Source organism: Colossoma macropomum, unplaced genomic scaffold, assembly GCF_904425465.1.
Source record: "Colossoma macropomum unplaced genomic scaffold, Colossoma_macropomum, whole genome shotgun sequence".
Lineage (NCBI taxonomy): Eukaryota > Metazoa > Chordata > Actinopteri > Characiformes > Serrasalmidae > Colossoma > Colossoma macropomum.
The window spans coordinates 7,525,461-7,542,160 of record NW_023494784.1 but is presented as its reverse complement, the minus strand read 5'-3'; the positions used below and the strand labels follow the sequence as shown (position 1 = coordinate 7,542,160).

Sequence of the window (16,700 nt, the reverse complement as noted above, 5' to 3'; positions counted from 1 at the left end):
TCACCTCAAACACTCACACAAACACTCTCGACATCAACACTTGGAAATCACACCCATTAGTCATCAACAGTCGTCCAGACATATCCAGACAACCGTTCTAATGGTTTAATCCAGCTTCTTTAAGGTCACCCACTGCTGACACAGGTGCTCAGTTGTACACATACAGCTTGCATAATCTCCATACAAAAGGTCTGACTGATAGAATGGGACACACTGGAGTAGCTGCACATGAGCCTAAGGTCACCATGCCCAATGCCAAGCATGGGTTAGAGGTAGAGCTGAAAGATGAAACTACAATTAAATGAAGTGCAAAGAATCAAATCACAAGAGCTGCAGCTGTAAATGTAGCCTACATTATCAACAAAGTTATCCAAACAGTTCTTAAGTGGAGAAATTTAACCTTATAAAACAGAGATGGTGAACCGCCTGTAGAAGAATTAGACCAATCAGAAGCAACTGAACACCTACACTGTTAGAAATGAAGGTTCTGTTCAGGTACATTTTTTGCTTATCAAGGTACAAACAGGGTAATGTTCCCTCAAAGGTACAACAGTGGTTTTAGGATCCAGCTGTGAACCTTAAATAAGTTTTTCCAGGTGAAAAGTTCGTATTTGTACCTTTTCATAACCAAATGTTTTAAAACAGAGACGAGACGGGGTGTGTGGAGTCAGTACAGCTTAGAACATATCGTTTTAATGGATTATGGTATATTATGGTTGTACATGACATTAGTTTGGGGCATCTGTGGGATGGAGACCACCAGTGGGCCACGAAGCACCCTCTAGTGGTCCGCAGGCCTGTACTCAGGGTGAGGCAGTAGTTCGTAGTGGGCTGGTAAAGGCACTTTGTCATATAAACATAAGTGGACAAAAGATTAACTTAGGCCTAATAATTAAACATTTCCAAATTATGACCACTATAAATATTAACAGAGACGTATAAATAAAAACATCGCAGCCACAGGCTGATTAAACGTCATCAGTTTGAGACGACGCAGCCATCAGCGCACAGTGACTCCTGTGGGAGCCACAAGAGTATTTTCAGTGAAACCGCGATGGACTGCAGTATTTTAAAAGTTGATTTTAGTTTTTCTGTGGGCTACTATGCTTTAAGGTGGGCCTTGGGGTGGAACAGGTTGAGAACCTCTGGTATAAAGCCCCCCAGCACTGGGCGGTGGAGCAGTGGAACTGTGTTCTCTGGAGTGATGGAGCTCCATTACAATTCCTCTGGGATGAGTTGTGGTGATCCAGAACTGACCATCCAACATCAGTACCTGACCTCACTAATGCTCAATCAAATCCTCACAGCAATGTTCCAACATCTAGCGTAAAGCCTTCCCAGAAGAGTAGAGGCTGTTACTGCAGCAAAGGAGGAACAAACTCACTATTAATACCCTTCATTTCAGAAGGAACATTGGAGGAACAGGAGTCTACAGACTTTTGGACATAAAATGTGTACATTTTACTGCTGGTCAATGAAAATGTAATGAAAAAAACATTTTACAGTGAATTATAAAATAAAGAGATCCATTAACTCCACCAATCTTTACTAACAAAACTCAGGAAAAGCTATAGTGTAGTTTACTGACATTTATTCATTTTAGTTTATACCTAAGGACTCAGTAAAGTTAATGTGTTTGACCTGCTTTGTCTTGTTTCTGTGTGTTTTGTGATGTGTCTATGTGTGTATGTGTGTGTGTGTGTGTGTGTGTGTGTGTGTGTGTGTGGGTGTGTGTGTGGGTGCAGTGTGTACTCAGGGCATCAGTCCATCCTGGTTCCTCCTCTGGAGTTGGAGAGTAACGTGTCTCTGTGGCTGTCGGCGGTGAGTCAGTTTAAGGTGCGAGTGACCTTCTGCTCATACTCGGTGATGGAGATGTGCACCAAAGGCCTGGGCTCTCAGACTGAAGGTCTACGGGTCAGTACACGTCACAGTCTCTCACTTTTAGCCCTTTTTAAGCACTTTAGATTTGATTTGATTCATCTTTATTGTCATTGTGCTGAGTAGAAGTACAGAGCCAATGAAATGTAGTTAGCATTTAACCAGAAGTGCGAAATACAGTATTATTTACATATAAAGTGCAGAAGGACGGTATAGTGGTAAAGAAATCTAGATAACCTTCAGCCCACGACTGCCTCCAAAATCCCGAAAAAGTGCTGACTTTGGGGGCAGTTGTGGGCTGGAGGTTAGAGAACCAGCCTTGTGACCAGAAGGTCGCCGGTTCAATCCCCTGAGCCGACAGGTCGTGACTGAGGCACCTAACCCCCAACTGCTCCCCAGATGCTGTGGATAGGGCTGCCCGCCACTCCGGGCAAGTGTGCTCACTGCCCCCTAGTGTGTGTGCATTCACTAGTGTGTATGCGAGTTTCACTGCACAGATGGGTTAAATGCGGAGGTGAATTTAAAGGGTAACTTACTGACTTACTTAGATGTGCAAGTATAAATATAATATATACAGAGTGAGTGGAGACCGTACAGTGTAGGTGAAAGGCTACGTTCACATTACCAGGTTGAATTGGCACAAATCCGATTTTAATGTGACTCAGATCTGATGTTTTCAGGGCTTTGTGGACACATAAAATCTGATCATTTCAAATCTAACCTGAGCCACTTTCATATTTGGTCCTAGATCGGATACGTATCCGATTCGTGGACAAGCAACCTTAATGTGACGCTCAGATCAGAATTCATTTGCTTTTTTTCCACCGCGTGTGCGTCATCATTCAGCGTTACCATGGCAACAACACTGAACAGAAGTTAAAGCCTGTAAACGGTGGAAAAGCAGCTCATCTCACCTTTTTCTCCTTCGTCTCGCTCTAATAATGAAGCTGAGAGCTGATCAGAGTTAATTATCTTCTCAGCGAAGCTCGTTCTGCTCGTTAGTTTGTGCTGATGATGAACGTGATTCATTCACGTGACGTTACTGAGTAAGATGAGCTCATGAGGGTCAGTTCAGGATGACGGTTCGTTCGTTAATGACAGGTTTGAGTCACTTACCTAAACGAGTGTGAACCATCGTGTTAGAGATCGGATTTGAGCAATGATGCTTGTAATGTGAACGTAGCCAAAGTGGCTCAGGTGGGATTTGAAGAGATCAGATTTGTGTCCACACAGCCCTGAAAACATCAGATCTGAGTCACATTAGGGCAAAAAATTGGATTTGTGCCACTTCAGTGTGGTAATGTGAACATAGCCAAATTGAGTGCACTTTCCAGTTCCTTTGTGCCTATTTTAGATTTTCATCTGCTGTTCAAATTGAGACACTAAGTCAGAATATCAAGAAAATAAGCCATTGTTTCTACTATGATAATGCTACAATACTATACTAATATTTCAAGAACATAAATCAGTTTTTCAAGACAATAAGTCAAAATTTTGACACAGTGCGTCGAGAAGCAGAGAAGGAAAAACAACGTGGAAAATTTGTCTTTTTAAAACACTGCAAAGCTGAAAAAGATGGTAAAAGCAGAGTATTAGGAAAAGCAGTAAAGCTCTCTGGTTTTCTCCCCTCGTTGTTGTTGTTGTGTGATCAGCTGCGGAACGTGAACCTGTCGTGTGTGCGCACCTGTATGGTGGTGGCGGAGGAGCGGCCGCGGATCGCTCTCACTCAGTCCTTCTCCAAAATCTTCAAAGACCTCGGCCTGTCGCCCCGGGCCGTCAGCACCACCTTCGGCTGCAGGGTCAACGTGGCCATCTGCCTTCAGGTGAGGGGGAGGGAGGGGCGTCTGAAGAGTGGGAGGGGCTTGAGGGGTGGGAGAGCAGATTAAGTGCAGTGCAGGAGGGGCAGTCACACTGTGATTAGTTGCCCCTTATATTAGGATACATTATGGGGACCCATTTATTTTTTGGGGGGCCTATAAGATTATGCTGCTGTACACTCTTAAAAATGATGGTTCTTCAAGGGTTCTTTAGTAAAGACAATGGTTCTATATAGAACCATGAACACTCAAAGAACCCTTTGCCTGATTAAAGGATCTTTATAGGTCTGTTTGATGAGTTGATGAAGATGATTAATGTGCTGTAGATGGTTCTATATAGAACCTTTTTGAAAAGCACCAAAAAGTGTTCTTCTACTGTTACGCTGTCAAGCCTGTAACCGAAAGGTGCTATTTATATTTATTATATTATATTTATATAAAACACACTGTCCATCAATCTGAAGAACACTTTAATGATGTAAACAACCCTTTAGTCACGCAAAGGGTCTTTTGAATGTTCATGGTTCCATATAGATCCATTTTCTCTACTAAAGAACTCTTGAATAACCATCTTGTATGTGTATATTTTTTTTTGGAAATTGGTATATTAATCCTAACAACATTTTATGTATATATAAAATGGTAACTTTACAGGAGAAGGAAAAACATACTTTACTTTTAATGTAAGTCAATGGAACCAGAATTTTTTTCCAATTTATTTTGGGTCATTTCTTTTGGTCCATTCATCATGAAATTTATACACAATGTAAAGAGCAACAGGCATTGTCAAATTATGCCAAAAACGACAAAAATGGGGATACAAGGTTTTGTTCCGACAGCAACGACATATATATATATATATATATATATATATATATATATATATATATATATATGAAGGAAAAAATAATAGATAAATAATCCTTTACTGCAGCCATAGATAAAATGCTGAAGGAAAAACAGATATTAACTGAAATCAAAGCTAAATGACGAATGTTCTCTAACAGAACTGTCTGACTGTTTTCTGGACATCGTTTCTGTGTCTGACTTGCTTTTTCTCTCCTTTGTTGTTTTGATTTTGTTTGTCTGTTTATTTGTGTTCTTTCTCGGTGTTTGGATGTGTCTTTGGGTTTTCGCCTGTTTTTTGGTTCTGTGTGTGTGTGTGTGTGTGTGTGTGTGTGTGTGTGTGTGTGTGTTTTACCTGTTTCTTCGTCCTACACCGTCAGCCCAACAGACTGGGCAACCTGGCTGATCAGGTATAGTGGATCAGAGGAGGCACGTGAGCGCTGGCGGGAAGCTCGTAGACAGTCTGCTTTTAATGTCATTTGTGTGTCTCTCGTGTGTCTCGTGTGGCCATACGCATTTACGTTTTGGTCAGTAGCTCATCTGCATGTCATAGAAAGCTGCTTTACGTTGGATATCTGTGATGTAGTACAGTCCTTTTCCACATTCCTGATGAGTTATGTCTGATGTGTCATGTTTGCTTTGTTACAGACCAAAACAGATTTAGTTGTTCAGATTTAACCACAGATGCTATTAAATATTTGCAGAGCTCCAACATACAAAATAAACAATTACAAGCGTATTCTAAAATAAATAAATGTATTTAAATAAAATAAACATAAATAACTCATAAATAGTCATAAATAACTGAAACCACATATTGAAGTCTATTAGGGATACTGAACATCACACAGTTTAAGGCACATGTCTGTTGATTTATGTACGCAGTTAGCATGATGCTAATTGGTGAGATATAAGATTGAGCATTACTTGTTAGCTACATTAACCTCATAGCTCCAGTGCTAGCTTTGATTGTCTTGTCTTAGGGGCTGTTTTTGAGGAAAATTGTATATTAAACTACAATTTTTTGTTTTGATAATAGTCAAAGGTCATTTGGATTTACTGCTATATATATATAATATATATACACTATATGGCCAAAAGTATGTAGACACCCCTCCTAATTGTTGCTTTCATTGCTAACTGGTATATAGAATCAAGCACACAGCCTTGCAGGCTCCATAGACAAACAATGGCAGTAGAGGGTTGTACTGATGAGCTCAGTAACTTTAAACATGGCACCATCATAGGATGCCACCTGTGAAATTTCTGTCCTGCTAGATCCGCCCCGGCCAACTGTAAGTGCTATTATTGTGAAACGGAAGCGTCTAGGATAAAAAACAACAAAGTGGTAGACCCGCAAACTCATAGAGCCGCCGAGTGCTGAAGTGCCAAACTGCCTCTGGAAGCAGCATCAGCATGATGATTGTGCATCAGGTGCATCTGTATCGTTGCAGTGAAGAGGCTGGCGTAATCCGTACCTGACCAGATGGGTGCTGTTATTAAGGCAAAGGGACGCGTAACCACATAATAGATAAGAAGAGCATGTGTCTAATTTTCTGCCCGGAGCATTCATCATATGATGATGTTCTTTTGTGTTCATTTCTAGCCCTTTTCTTCTCTCTGTAGGTCTGTACTATCACTGATAGCGCTTGGGTTGCTTGAAAACATAGAGTGAACATTTTTGCTTGTGCTGCCCTCTTTAATTTCCGCAGACTGTGTGTTTGGCCTTGGCCTCGCTGAGCTACGCGCTCCTAAACCAGTGCTGCTCCAGGGCTGTGGCTGCTCTGCGCGAGTAGAAGGGTTCTCTTCAGCTGTTTGCAGTACATTGTGGCTGCCACTAACAGCAGAACAGCAGAACGCCTCGTCTCAGGGGGGCAGACTGGTTGGCTGACTGATGGTCATTTCATAGCTGTCATATTAGAATTGATAATGCTTGCAGGGGGAAGGCCTAAGAATAAATAACCATAAGCCCAGTGTGTTTTATGCCAATGTTTTTGGTTTGTTGGACCCTGTTATTAATAATTATTCATACATATGCATTCTGTAGTGATCCACACTGTAAATTTCTCTATTTCTCTTTGTAACATGAGCCAGTTGGCAATTATTATTTCATTTAATAAATATGTTACTGCTATACTACAACAGTGTATATTACGGGAGCGCACAACATAACCTACAGTGGATGTAACATTCTTTATGTAGTTAAACAGATTTAGGGAGAACAAGCTTTTGGTCTTTTCATGTTTCCATAGCAACATCATATGCAAAGTTTCATAGCAATCGGACAGATAAAAGTCTTTTTTTCATTATGCACACTTAAAAAAGATGGTTCTGCCAGGGTTCTTTAAAAAATGGTTGAATATAGAAACATAAACACTCAAAGAACCCTTTGCCTGATTAAAGGGTTCTTTGCATCATGAAATGGTTCTTCAGATTGATGGAGAATGTGCTGTCGATGGTTCTATATAGAACCTTTAATCAATTTAATTCTAGATAGCACCAAAAGGGTTCTTCCCTTGTTACAAACTTGACATCATAACAATAGCAGAACACTTTGTGGTGCTATATAGAACCAGCTACAGCACACTCTCCATCAATTTGAAGAACCCTTTCATGATGCAAAAAACCCTTTAATCATGCAAAGGGTTCTTTGAGTATTCATGGCTCTATACATATCCATGTTCTTTACTAAGGAACCCTTGATGTTTTTAAGCATGTTCAGGAAGGCAAGTTTAAATGTTCCTACAGTCCAGTGAGCTTTGCATAAATAAAAGCAAATGGAACATCAAAAGGAAAAATAAAATAAAGTACTTAAGAGTAATAGTAAATAAATAAATAAATAAATAAATAAATCAAACAAACAAACTCACAGTGAGCTCTAGCCAGGCTAAAGCCCTTTCTCCAGCTGTTCGCCTCTTTTTTGAGCTGCCGTTCCAGCTTTGTTGAGCGTAGTGCGAGCTCTTCCTCCTCCAGGGCATTATGGGATGGCCGTCACCTGGCGCCTCAGATCATTCTGTCATGGTAAGAATCTTATTTCCAGTCTAATCACGTTCTTCTCCCCTCAGGGAACGGCTGGTCCTGACCCCACCACCGTCTACGTGGACATGAGAGCCCTGCGCCACGACAGGTACCGCAAAACCTCACAAACTCTCACTCCTTCAGCTCACTGAGCCAGCATCCTCCAACCTGCACCGAGATTCATATTAAATATGTGTCGGGACCAAGGGCCCTTCAACCCCAGACCTCCAACATAATATTATGAATAAAAGAGAAATCTCTTAATACTGGCTAAACACTTTCACTAATAACTGTTCTAAGTTCTCAGAAGATACCAATAAGGAAAAAGGCTTCTTCTTTATTTCAGCATTAAGCGGCTCACAGAGACCCAACTGGGCAAATACAGTGTCCCAAACACCAGTTTATACCGTTTATCTGGGGTAGTTTGATATCCCCCCACCTCACTTCTCAAACTTTGATATCAGCTCATTCTCTAATAGGTGCATCTCTTCGTCCATCAGTCTGGTCATCGCATGATGAGCTCACTCCTAAAAACTGGTTTCAACAGGTTTTTACCAGCCTGCTTTACCTTTCAAGGTCAACTTACCCCTCTCTTCACTGGGTCAGTAGGTACACACAGGCCTGTCTGTGAACCCAGGGGCTTTCCAGCATCTAGAATCTCCTATGCAGACAGACTAAGGCCTCCCTTTGTGAGAGAATTAATATGCTCTGTTAGCCAATACTGCCTATTGGTTATTGATTACAATATCTGATCTATCTGATTACTGATTAAGGGACTATTTATTCAAAATCTCCGTCATATGTTTGTATGATGCTAGAATTGAGTGCGATATTAAACATCTGGCAAAGTTTCAATGGAAAAAATAAACTTATCAGTCACACTTTATTTGGATGGCCCCCTATAGATGCTCTGCAGTTACTTAAATCATTAACAGCCTTTCTGGTGATTCTCAGTTGATTATCAAGAACATAATGGTTAGGGTTAGGATTAGGAGGTGCAGGTTTTGCTTTGAGGTCAAGGTTAGGCTTAGGGTTGGGGTTGGAGATAGATTTAATACAATCTTTCACACTGGACTTGTAGTTCAGTTGTATTTAATGGATATTTAGTTGAACGTTACTTAAAGATATACTGAGCAAAGCATCTACAGCGGACCATCCAAATAAAGTGTTACCAGCGTATCGCTTATTAGAGCTACCTGAGAACGATGTGGGTGTGGTCCTAGTATTCTAATGAGCATGCGTGATTGACATCTCTAAGCCCAACTGCTACACCACTGAAGCAGAACTGAGCACAACAGCTTGAGTGAAGCAGGGAGAAATAAGTGAAACAGGCTCTGCATTTATACCGATCAGGCATAACATTATGACCACCTCCTTGTTTCTACGCTCATTGTCCATTTTATCAGCTCCACTTACTGTATAGGTGCACTTTGTAGTTCTACAGTTACAGACTGTAGTCTATCTGTTTCTCTGCATACTTTGTTAGCCTCCTTTTACCCTGTTCTTCAGTGGTCAGGACCCCCATGGACCCTCACAGAGCAGCTACTATTTGGGTGGTGGATCATTCTCAGCACTGTAGTAACACTGACGTGGTGGTGGTGTGTTAGTGTGTGTTGTGCTGGTGCGAGTGGATCAGACACAGCAGTGCTGCTGTAGTTTTTAAACACCTCAGTGTCACTGCTGGACTGAGAATAGTCCACCAACCAAAAACATCCAGCCAACAGCGTCCAGTGGGCAGCGTCCTATGACCACTGATGAAGGACTAGAGGATGACCAACACAAACTGTGCAGCAGCAGATGAGCTATCGTCTCTGACTTTACATCTACAAGGTGGACTGACAAGGTAGGAGTGTCTAATAGAGTGGACAGTGAGTGGACACGGTGTTTAAAAACTCCAGCACCACTGCTGTGTCTGATCCACTCGCACCAGCACAACACACACTAACACACCACCACCACATCAGTGTTACTACAGTGCTGAGAATGATCCACCACCCAAATAGTACCTGCTCTGCGAGGGTCCATGGGGGTCCTGACCACTGAAGAACAGGGTAAAAGGGGGCTAACAAAGTATGCAGAGAAACAGATAGACTACAGTCTGTAACTGTAGAACTACAAAGTGCACCTATACAGTAAGTGGAGCTGATAAAATGGACAATGAGCGTAGAAACAAGGAGGTGGTCAGAATGTTGTGCCTGATCAGTGTACATCTACTCCACCATGTGCTCAAGTCCAAGATTAACCTCCCTACATGAAGAAAACATGGATTTTAGGTCACTGAGACTTTAAAGGCCACCTCATCCAGCTGGTAAAGACCATGTGAGAGTGTTGTATGGTGTTTAAGAAACCAGACAATATTTGTGAATTATTATCTGATTTGAGTGTTTCTGAATGTTTTAGAGTGCGGCTGGTTGAACGAGGCTCTCCACACAGTCTGCCTCTGATGGAGTCGGGGAAGGTGAGAAAACACAACACCTGTAAAGCTAACAGGTCAAATATGTATTATATATACAGTCATATGCAAAAGTTTTAACACCCCCCCAGTCAAATGACAAGGTTTTTTGATTTTAAGTGAAAAGTTAACACATCCTTCACAGACAACTCACTTAAATATGGCATTTTCTGCTAATTTTAGCACTTTTAATCACTGAATTTAGCATATTGGGAAAAATTACAGAGTGTGCTGTAAGATCATGAAGAGCCGTCCTACTGAACGTTCCAGAAATTAAGTACAAAGAGTGAGACAGCTTTCTGTCTCTGTGCTCTGAAGCTCTGGGACGCTTCACTGATAGACCCTCCTGAGACTCCCACCATCAACAGCTTTAAAAAGCAGCTCAAAAACATTTACTTAGATTGGCTTTTTATCAGTGATGGCTGCTTCATCTTATATACAGGTAGATATTGTATAAAAAAGGCTATATATCTATATATACTTACATATAAATATATTGCTTTTCATTTATAACGACTGTCCTTTTTTTAATTTTTTTTTTGTTACTTAATTTGTTTTATTTTTATTGTTTATAATGTTTTAGTACCTTTTGCACTTTGAGCCTGCATGCTTAAAAATGATGGTTCTTCAAGGGTTCTTTAGTAAAGAAAATGGTTCTATATAGACCAATGAATACTCACAGAACCCTTTCCTTAATTAAATCTTTGCATCGTGAAAGCGTTCTTCAGATTGATGGAGAATGTGCTGCAGATTGTTCTATATAGAACCTTTTTGAAAAGGATTCTGTGTAGCACCAAAAAGGGTTCTTCTATTGTAAGAAGCCTGATGTCGTAACAATAGAAGAACCCTTTTTGGTGCTATATAGAAGTCTTTTTAAAAAGGTTCTATATAGAACCATATACAGCACGTTTTCCATTAATTTGAAGAATCATTTAACAGTGCAAAGAACCCTTTAATTAAGGAAAGAGGTTTGTGAGTGTTCATAGGTCTATATAGAACCATTTTCTTTACTACATTTTTAAGTGTGTACATTTTATGTTTGAAATGTGCCAAATACAGTTATTATTATGTTTATTATTATCCTTATTATTATTATTATTATTATTAGCCTAACTGTGATCTTAACCTCTGACTGTAAATTCTGATCCTCTGTATTTTCTCCTGCAGATCCTGCCAGGAGTGAAAGTAATCATAGCTAACCCAGAAACCAAAGGGCCGCTGGGAGACTCTCATCTGGGAGAGGTGAGTATTTTATATGTAATAAAAATATGCCCTAAATGTTTCATATAGATATAAGTTACTATTAACAATGACTTGCTGTACACATTTAGGAAGAAACCCACCTGTTCTGGGTTATTAAATGTATATTTAGACCTTTTCTAATAATAGAATCACTCTTATCTCACTACTGTTGGCAGCTGAGCAGTTTTTAGGCCTAAAATGTGGAAACTCGTCTGATTTGTGTATTTTTAAACAGATCTGGGTGAGCAGTCCCCATAACGCCACAGGATACTACACAGTGTACGGCGAGGAGGCGCTCCACGCCGACCACTTCTGCACCAAACTGAGTTTCGGAGACACACAGACGGTGTGGGCGCGGACGGGCTACTTGGGCTTCCTGCGCAGGACCGAGCTGACCGACGCCAGCGGAGGTAAACCAGCTGCAGAACAGTTATTAACAAAACATGTGACTCTAGATAGTCACAGACCTGCAGCCCCTAAACAGCATCTGTACTGGGGGTGTGTGTGTGTATGTGTTTCTCCAGAGCGTCATGATGCTCTGTACGTGGTGGGTTCTCTGGATGAGACGCTGGAGCTCAGAGGGATGCGGTATCACCCCATAGACATCGAAACGTCCGTCATCAGGGCTCACAAGAGCATAGCAGAGTGGTGAGAACAGCTGCTCCTGCAGCTCTCTCTCTCTCTATCTCTCTCTCTCTCTCACTTTCTCCCTCTCTATTTCTCTCTCCTTCTGCCTCTCCCTCTCTTTCTTTTTCTCTCAATCTCTCAATCTCTCTCTCCCTTTCTCTCTCTCCCTTTCTCTTTCTCTCTTCCTTTGTGTCTCTCTCTCTTTCTTGCTCTTACTTTCTATCTCTGTCTCCACCTCTCTCTCTCTCACTTTTTTCTTTTCTCCCCTCTGTATTTTTCTCTCTCACTTTTTTCTTTTTGTCTCTCTCTCCCTCTCTCTCTATCTTTTCTCTCTTTCACCCTCACAATTTTCTCTATATCTCTCTCTCCCCTCTCTCTCTTTCTCCCTTTCTCCCCCGTCTCTCTTTCTCCCCTCTCTGTCTCTCTCTCTCTCTCTGTCTCTCTGTCTCTCTCTCTCTCTCTCTCTCTCTCTCTCTCTCTCTCTCTTTCGCTCTTTCTCTCTCTCTCTCTCTTTCTCTCTCTTTCTCTTTCTCCCCTCTCTCTCTCTCTCTCTGTCTCTCTCTCTCTCTCTCCCTCTCTTTCTCTTTCTCTCTCCTCTGTATCCCAAATGACCAGCTTCTTTAGTTTCAGCGCTGGAACTACAAAACTAATGTAGCTACGAGTAACGGAAGTTTATTTATGCCCAATTAGCATAATGCTAATTATATAAATCATAACCCACTCGTCTCAGGCCGCGCTGAGTTGCTCATGATCTCTAACAGACTTGCTCACGTGGTTTTATGTCATTCTGTTATCTATAAACATGGACTGAAATACAGACACAGCTAAAATCAGCAGATTTCCTGAGTTTGTCTGTGTGTTTATGTGTATGTCAGTGCTAATCGGTGGAATATGAGCTTTATTGTTCTTCCCCCTTCCAGTGCCGTGTTCACATGGACTAATTTGCTGGTGGTGGTGGTGGAGCTGGAGGGTTCGGAGCAGGAGGCTCTGGATCTCGTCGCCTTGGTAACCAACGTGGTTCTGGAGGAGCACTTCCTGATCGTCGGGGTGGTGGTGGTGGTCGACCCCGGGGTCATTCCCATCAACTCCCGCGGAGAGAAGCAGCGCATGCACCTGCGGGACGGCTTCCTGGCAGACCAACTGGACCCCATTTACGTGGCCTACAACATGTGATGAAGAGCAGCAAGCAGGACAGAAAAATGCAGAAAACGAGATCTTGACAAGTGAAAGCACCTTAAACACAGGCTACACGTGTAATATATCTGATTGTGAGACTGTTATGAGAATATTATGATTTTATTCGACCAATTTTTAGGTGTTTTTATCTTATTTCAAGGCATTTTATTCAGTAAAATGATCTCACTGCACTGAGAGAAATGTTTGCTTATTCCAATAAGCGAATGCTCGAAGGGAGTGAGATTTTACACAAAGGAGAACCATTTTAGTTCTATTTTAGTGATAGAACCTTTTAGTTGAAGAACCTTTTAAAGTTATAAAGAATCTACACATCGAGCAAAGGTCTTCTACCAAGTTAAGGGTTGTTCCAAGAACCTTTAGGGTGTGTAGAGGTTCTTTTAGACTTTTAAATGGTTGTTCACGTTCACACATCTCTTTTACAAAAATGTTTTTTTAAAGAACCCTTCAGGATCTTTATGGAATCAAAGATGGTTCTTCTATGGCATGGGGTTTCACAGCCAACACAAACGACCACGAAAGCTTTCGCAACCCGCAAAAATATTTAACTGATCTGGTGATTTTTTTTATTTCTAATTTCTCGTCTAATGAGAGCTGATCTTGTTCAGCAGCTACTGAGTGTTGGATGAAAGGCTGAAGAGAGGAAAGTTGCAAACAGAGTTCTGGCTCAGTTCAGGTTTAGATGTTATTTTATAGACTCACTGCTGTATTTTCTTCATTTCGGTTGATGATCGGTTTTCTCAGTCTGAGATACAGTGGCCGCTTCACTTATACACTCTTAAAAAAGATGGTTCTTCAGGGGTTCTTTAGTAAAGAAAATGGTTCTATATGGAACCCTGAACACTCAACCAAACCCTGATTAAACGGTTCTTTGTATCATCAAAGCGTTCTTCAGATTGATGGAGAATGTGCTGTAGATGGTTCTTTATGAAATCTTTTTGAAAATGCTTCTATATGGCACCAAAAAGGGATCTTCTATTGTTACAAACTTGACATCATAACATTTTGGTGCTATAAAGAACCATTTACTGTACATTCTCCAATCTGAAGAACTCTTTCATGATGCAAAGAACCCTTTAGTCGTTAACCATATGGCAAAAATATAACAGAGAAATGTCTTCTGGGTTTCTCAAACACTAGAGGGCGTCCCGAAGCGAGTCCAAAATGAATAGGTTAAGATGGAGCATTTGAGCAAAATCATAGTTTATAAATGCTTAAACATTTTTAATGTAAATAAAATAAAACATTCATTTCATGATCACAGAACAGCATAAAACATTTAACACTGCTGTTATATTTTTAAGAGCTTTTAAACTCGAATTATAAGAGTTTAAAACAGCGCCTCATGTACGTTCATGATGTCAGTGAGCACCAACGGCCAATGAGCTGCTCCACTCGCCAACCAATCAGCACTCAGGAGCCGTCATGTTAGCGTCCTGCTGTCCAAAACCCGTTTACTGTAGAAAAAAGGAAACATACAGGAGAGTTTTCTTTGTTTTTTTAGTGAAATCCTTTCTAATCTACTTTCTAAAATTAAAGAAAAGTTCTGGGCGAGTGATTAGAAACTATTTTAACTTTTTGATTTTAGCTGTTTAGCTCCATTTAGTCCCATTCATTGAGGACTCACTCGTGGGCGCCCTCTGCTTTTTTTGCAGTCCTGTTTTTGATATAACGAGGGAAATAGGAAGAGGCCAGACTCTTCATAAACCGGCTCTAAACATAACACAATAATACAAAATACACAAGACGACACATGATACGTTTAATATTATTTAGTTTTTCTGAAGTTTGTTAACAGAAAAAACAGAACCAGCAGTGCCACATGTGTTTTGTTCAATGTTTTACATGCTCCTTTGCACTCAGTGCAATTAAACAGGACTAATTATTCTCTCTTTGTAAAGGAACATGCAGTGATCTTTACATATTCATTGAAGGTGGTACAGAATTTAAGGTGGAACTCCATTTAAGGTGGCACTGAATGTAAGGTAGCACCAATTTTAAGGTGGAACTCCATTTAAGGTTGCACTAAAATTAAGTGAAAATGTTGCTAAGCGGATACAGCAGTATCCAAGGTGGATGATAATGCTTTGCTAGGTGCTACCTTAAATGGAGGTCTACCTTAAAGTCAGTGCCACCTTAATTTGAGTGCTACCTTAAATGGAGTTTCACCTTAAATTCTGTGCCACCCTTAATTTTAGTGCTACCTTAAATGAAGTTCCACCTTAAATTCTGTGCCACCTTTATTTTAGTGCAACCTTAAATGGAGGTCCACCTTAAATTCAGTGCCACCTTAATTTTAGTGCAACCTTAAAAGGAGTGCCTCCTTAAATTCAGTGCCACCTTAAATTCTGTGCCACTTTAATTTTAGTACTACCTTAAATGTAGGTTAAATGGAGGCACCTTAATATCATCATATTACCAACCCCTACTCAGATCATTTCTTTTGATAAAATTATGTGAAATAGAATAATAATCTAATAATTTTCTTGCTACAGCCCCATAATGAGAAATATTATGTACATATATATATATAGCCTGCATTTCAGATGCTTTCACTTGCCAAGACATATTTTGCAGCAAGAGACTGGGAGAGTTTGCACAGAGAGAAAAAGCCTGAGCGAGAGAAACAGAGAGAGTTTCTCTTTCTGCACATCCTCTTCATCCAATAAGTGCAGTCGCTGATGGAGCTATGCAGCGTGTGTTTGTGTTTTTAAGGGAAGACTGTTAAAAGCCTTGAACACAAAACTGCGTCTCCTCATTTCATCAGGGCAAATGACTGACTGACTGACTTTCCTTTGGTTTTTAGGCTCCTCGTGTCTTATTCTCACCTGAATATCACTTTAACACGTGCCGGGAAGCTCACGCCGGTTTGGGAACACGTGCACGTGTGCGGAGGTCCTGAGAGAGCCGCCCAAACTCACTCACAGTCCTGGAGGACGGAGGAAGGAAGCGCAGGATGAATAAACCTAAATAACACGACAGAGCGAGAGAGAGAGCTGATACTGGGTCTGTCGTTTGTAGGACGTCCTGATCTGATGTTTTAGTGGCTCGAGTGTCGACTGTGTTCAGCCCGGTCCAGTTCAGGGCTGCAGTGAGGAGAGTTTTCTGAAGATAACAAAGCTCATGATATTTATGACACTGCATATGATATGTACAGTTGTATGCAAAAGTTTGGGCACCCCTGGTCAAATGATATTTTGTGAAAACAAGTGAAAATAAGTTTTCCACTGATTTTTCAAAAATTCTGTATAATTTACTGTTTGACATGTAAACAAAGTCATTCAGAGTGATTTCATGTGAAATGGTTCACTGTAGAGAGACTTATTGACTCTGATTTCTTTACAGTGGTGGTGATAGGAACCAGGGGTCACCATGACTACAACACAAATATAGCAAATAAATAGAAATTGTGCAGTAAAAAATTGCAGAAAATACCATATTTAAGTTCACTGTAGAGGATGTGTAAACTTATTTTCACTCAGGAAATCAACACAACATGTAATTTGACCAGAAGTGTTCAAACTTCTGCATACGACTGTTTGCACAGTACTGTGCAAAAGTGTTAGGCACCTAAAAAAAGTGAAAAAAAGTGAGTACGTAAAACATTTCCAAATCTCTCCTCCCGT

At 40.7% G+C, this 16,700-nt stretch overlaps 1 protein-coding gene across 1 annotated transcript in view; it reads left to right on the top strand.

Annotated features, from left to right (window-relative positions):
• The window catches only part of dip2a (disco-interacting protein 2 homolog A), a 214,836-nt gene extending 200,970 nt beyond the window's left edge, over positions 1 to 13,866 (top strand). Inside the window, exons 31-39 of the mRNA XM_036577004.1 lie at positions 1,746 to 1,914; positions 3,531 to 3,701; positions 4,922 to 4,951; positions 7,607 to 7,668; positions 9,960 to 10,017; positions 11,179 to 11,253; positions 11,489 to 11,663; positions 11,778 to 11,901; positions 12,801 to 13,866. Of these exons, the coding sequence (XP_036432897.1) occupies positions 1,746 to 1,914; positions 3,531 to 3,701; positions 4,922 to 4,951; positions 7,607 to 7,668; positions 9,960 to 10,017; positions 11,179 to 11,253; positions 11,489 to 11,663; positions 11,778 to 11,901; positions 12,801 to 13,053 (1,117 nt within the window). The 3' untranslated portion in view covers positions 13,054 to 13,866. The remainder of the gene's footprint in view (positions 1 to 1,745; positions 1,915 to 3,530; positions 3,702 to 4,921; positions 4,952 to 7,606; positions 7,669 to 9,959; positions 10,018 to 11,178; positions 11,254 to 11,488; positions 11,664 to 11,777; positions 11,902 to 12,800) is intronic.
• Positions 13,867 to 16,700: the final 2,834 nt, after the last annotated feature.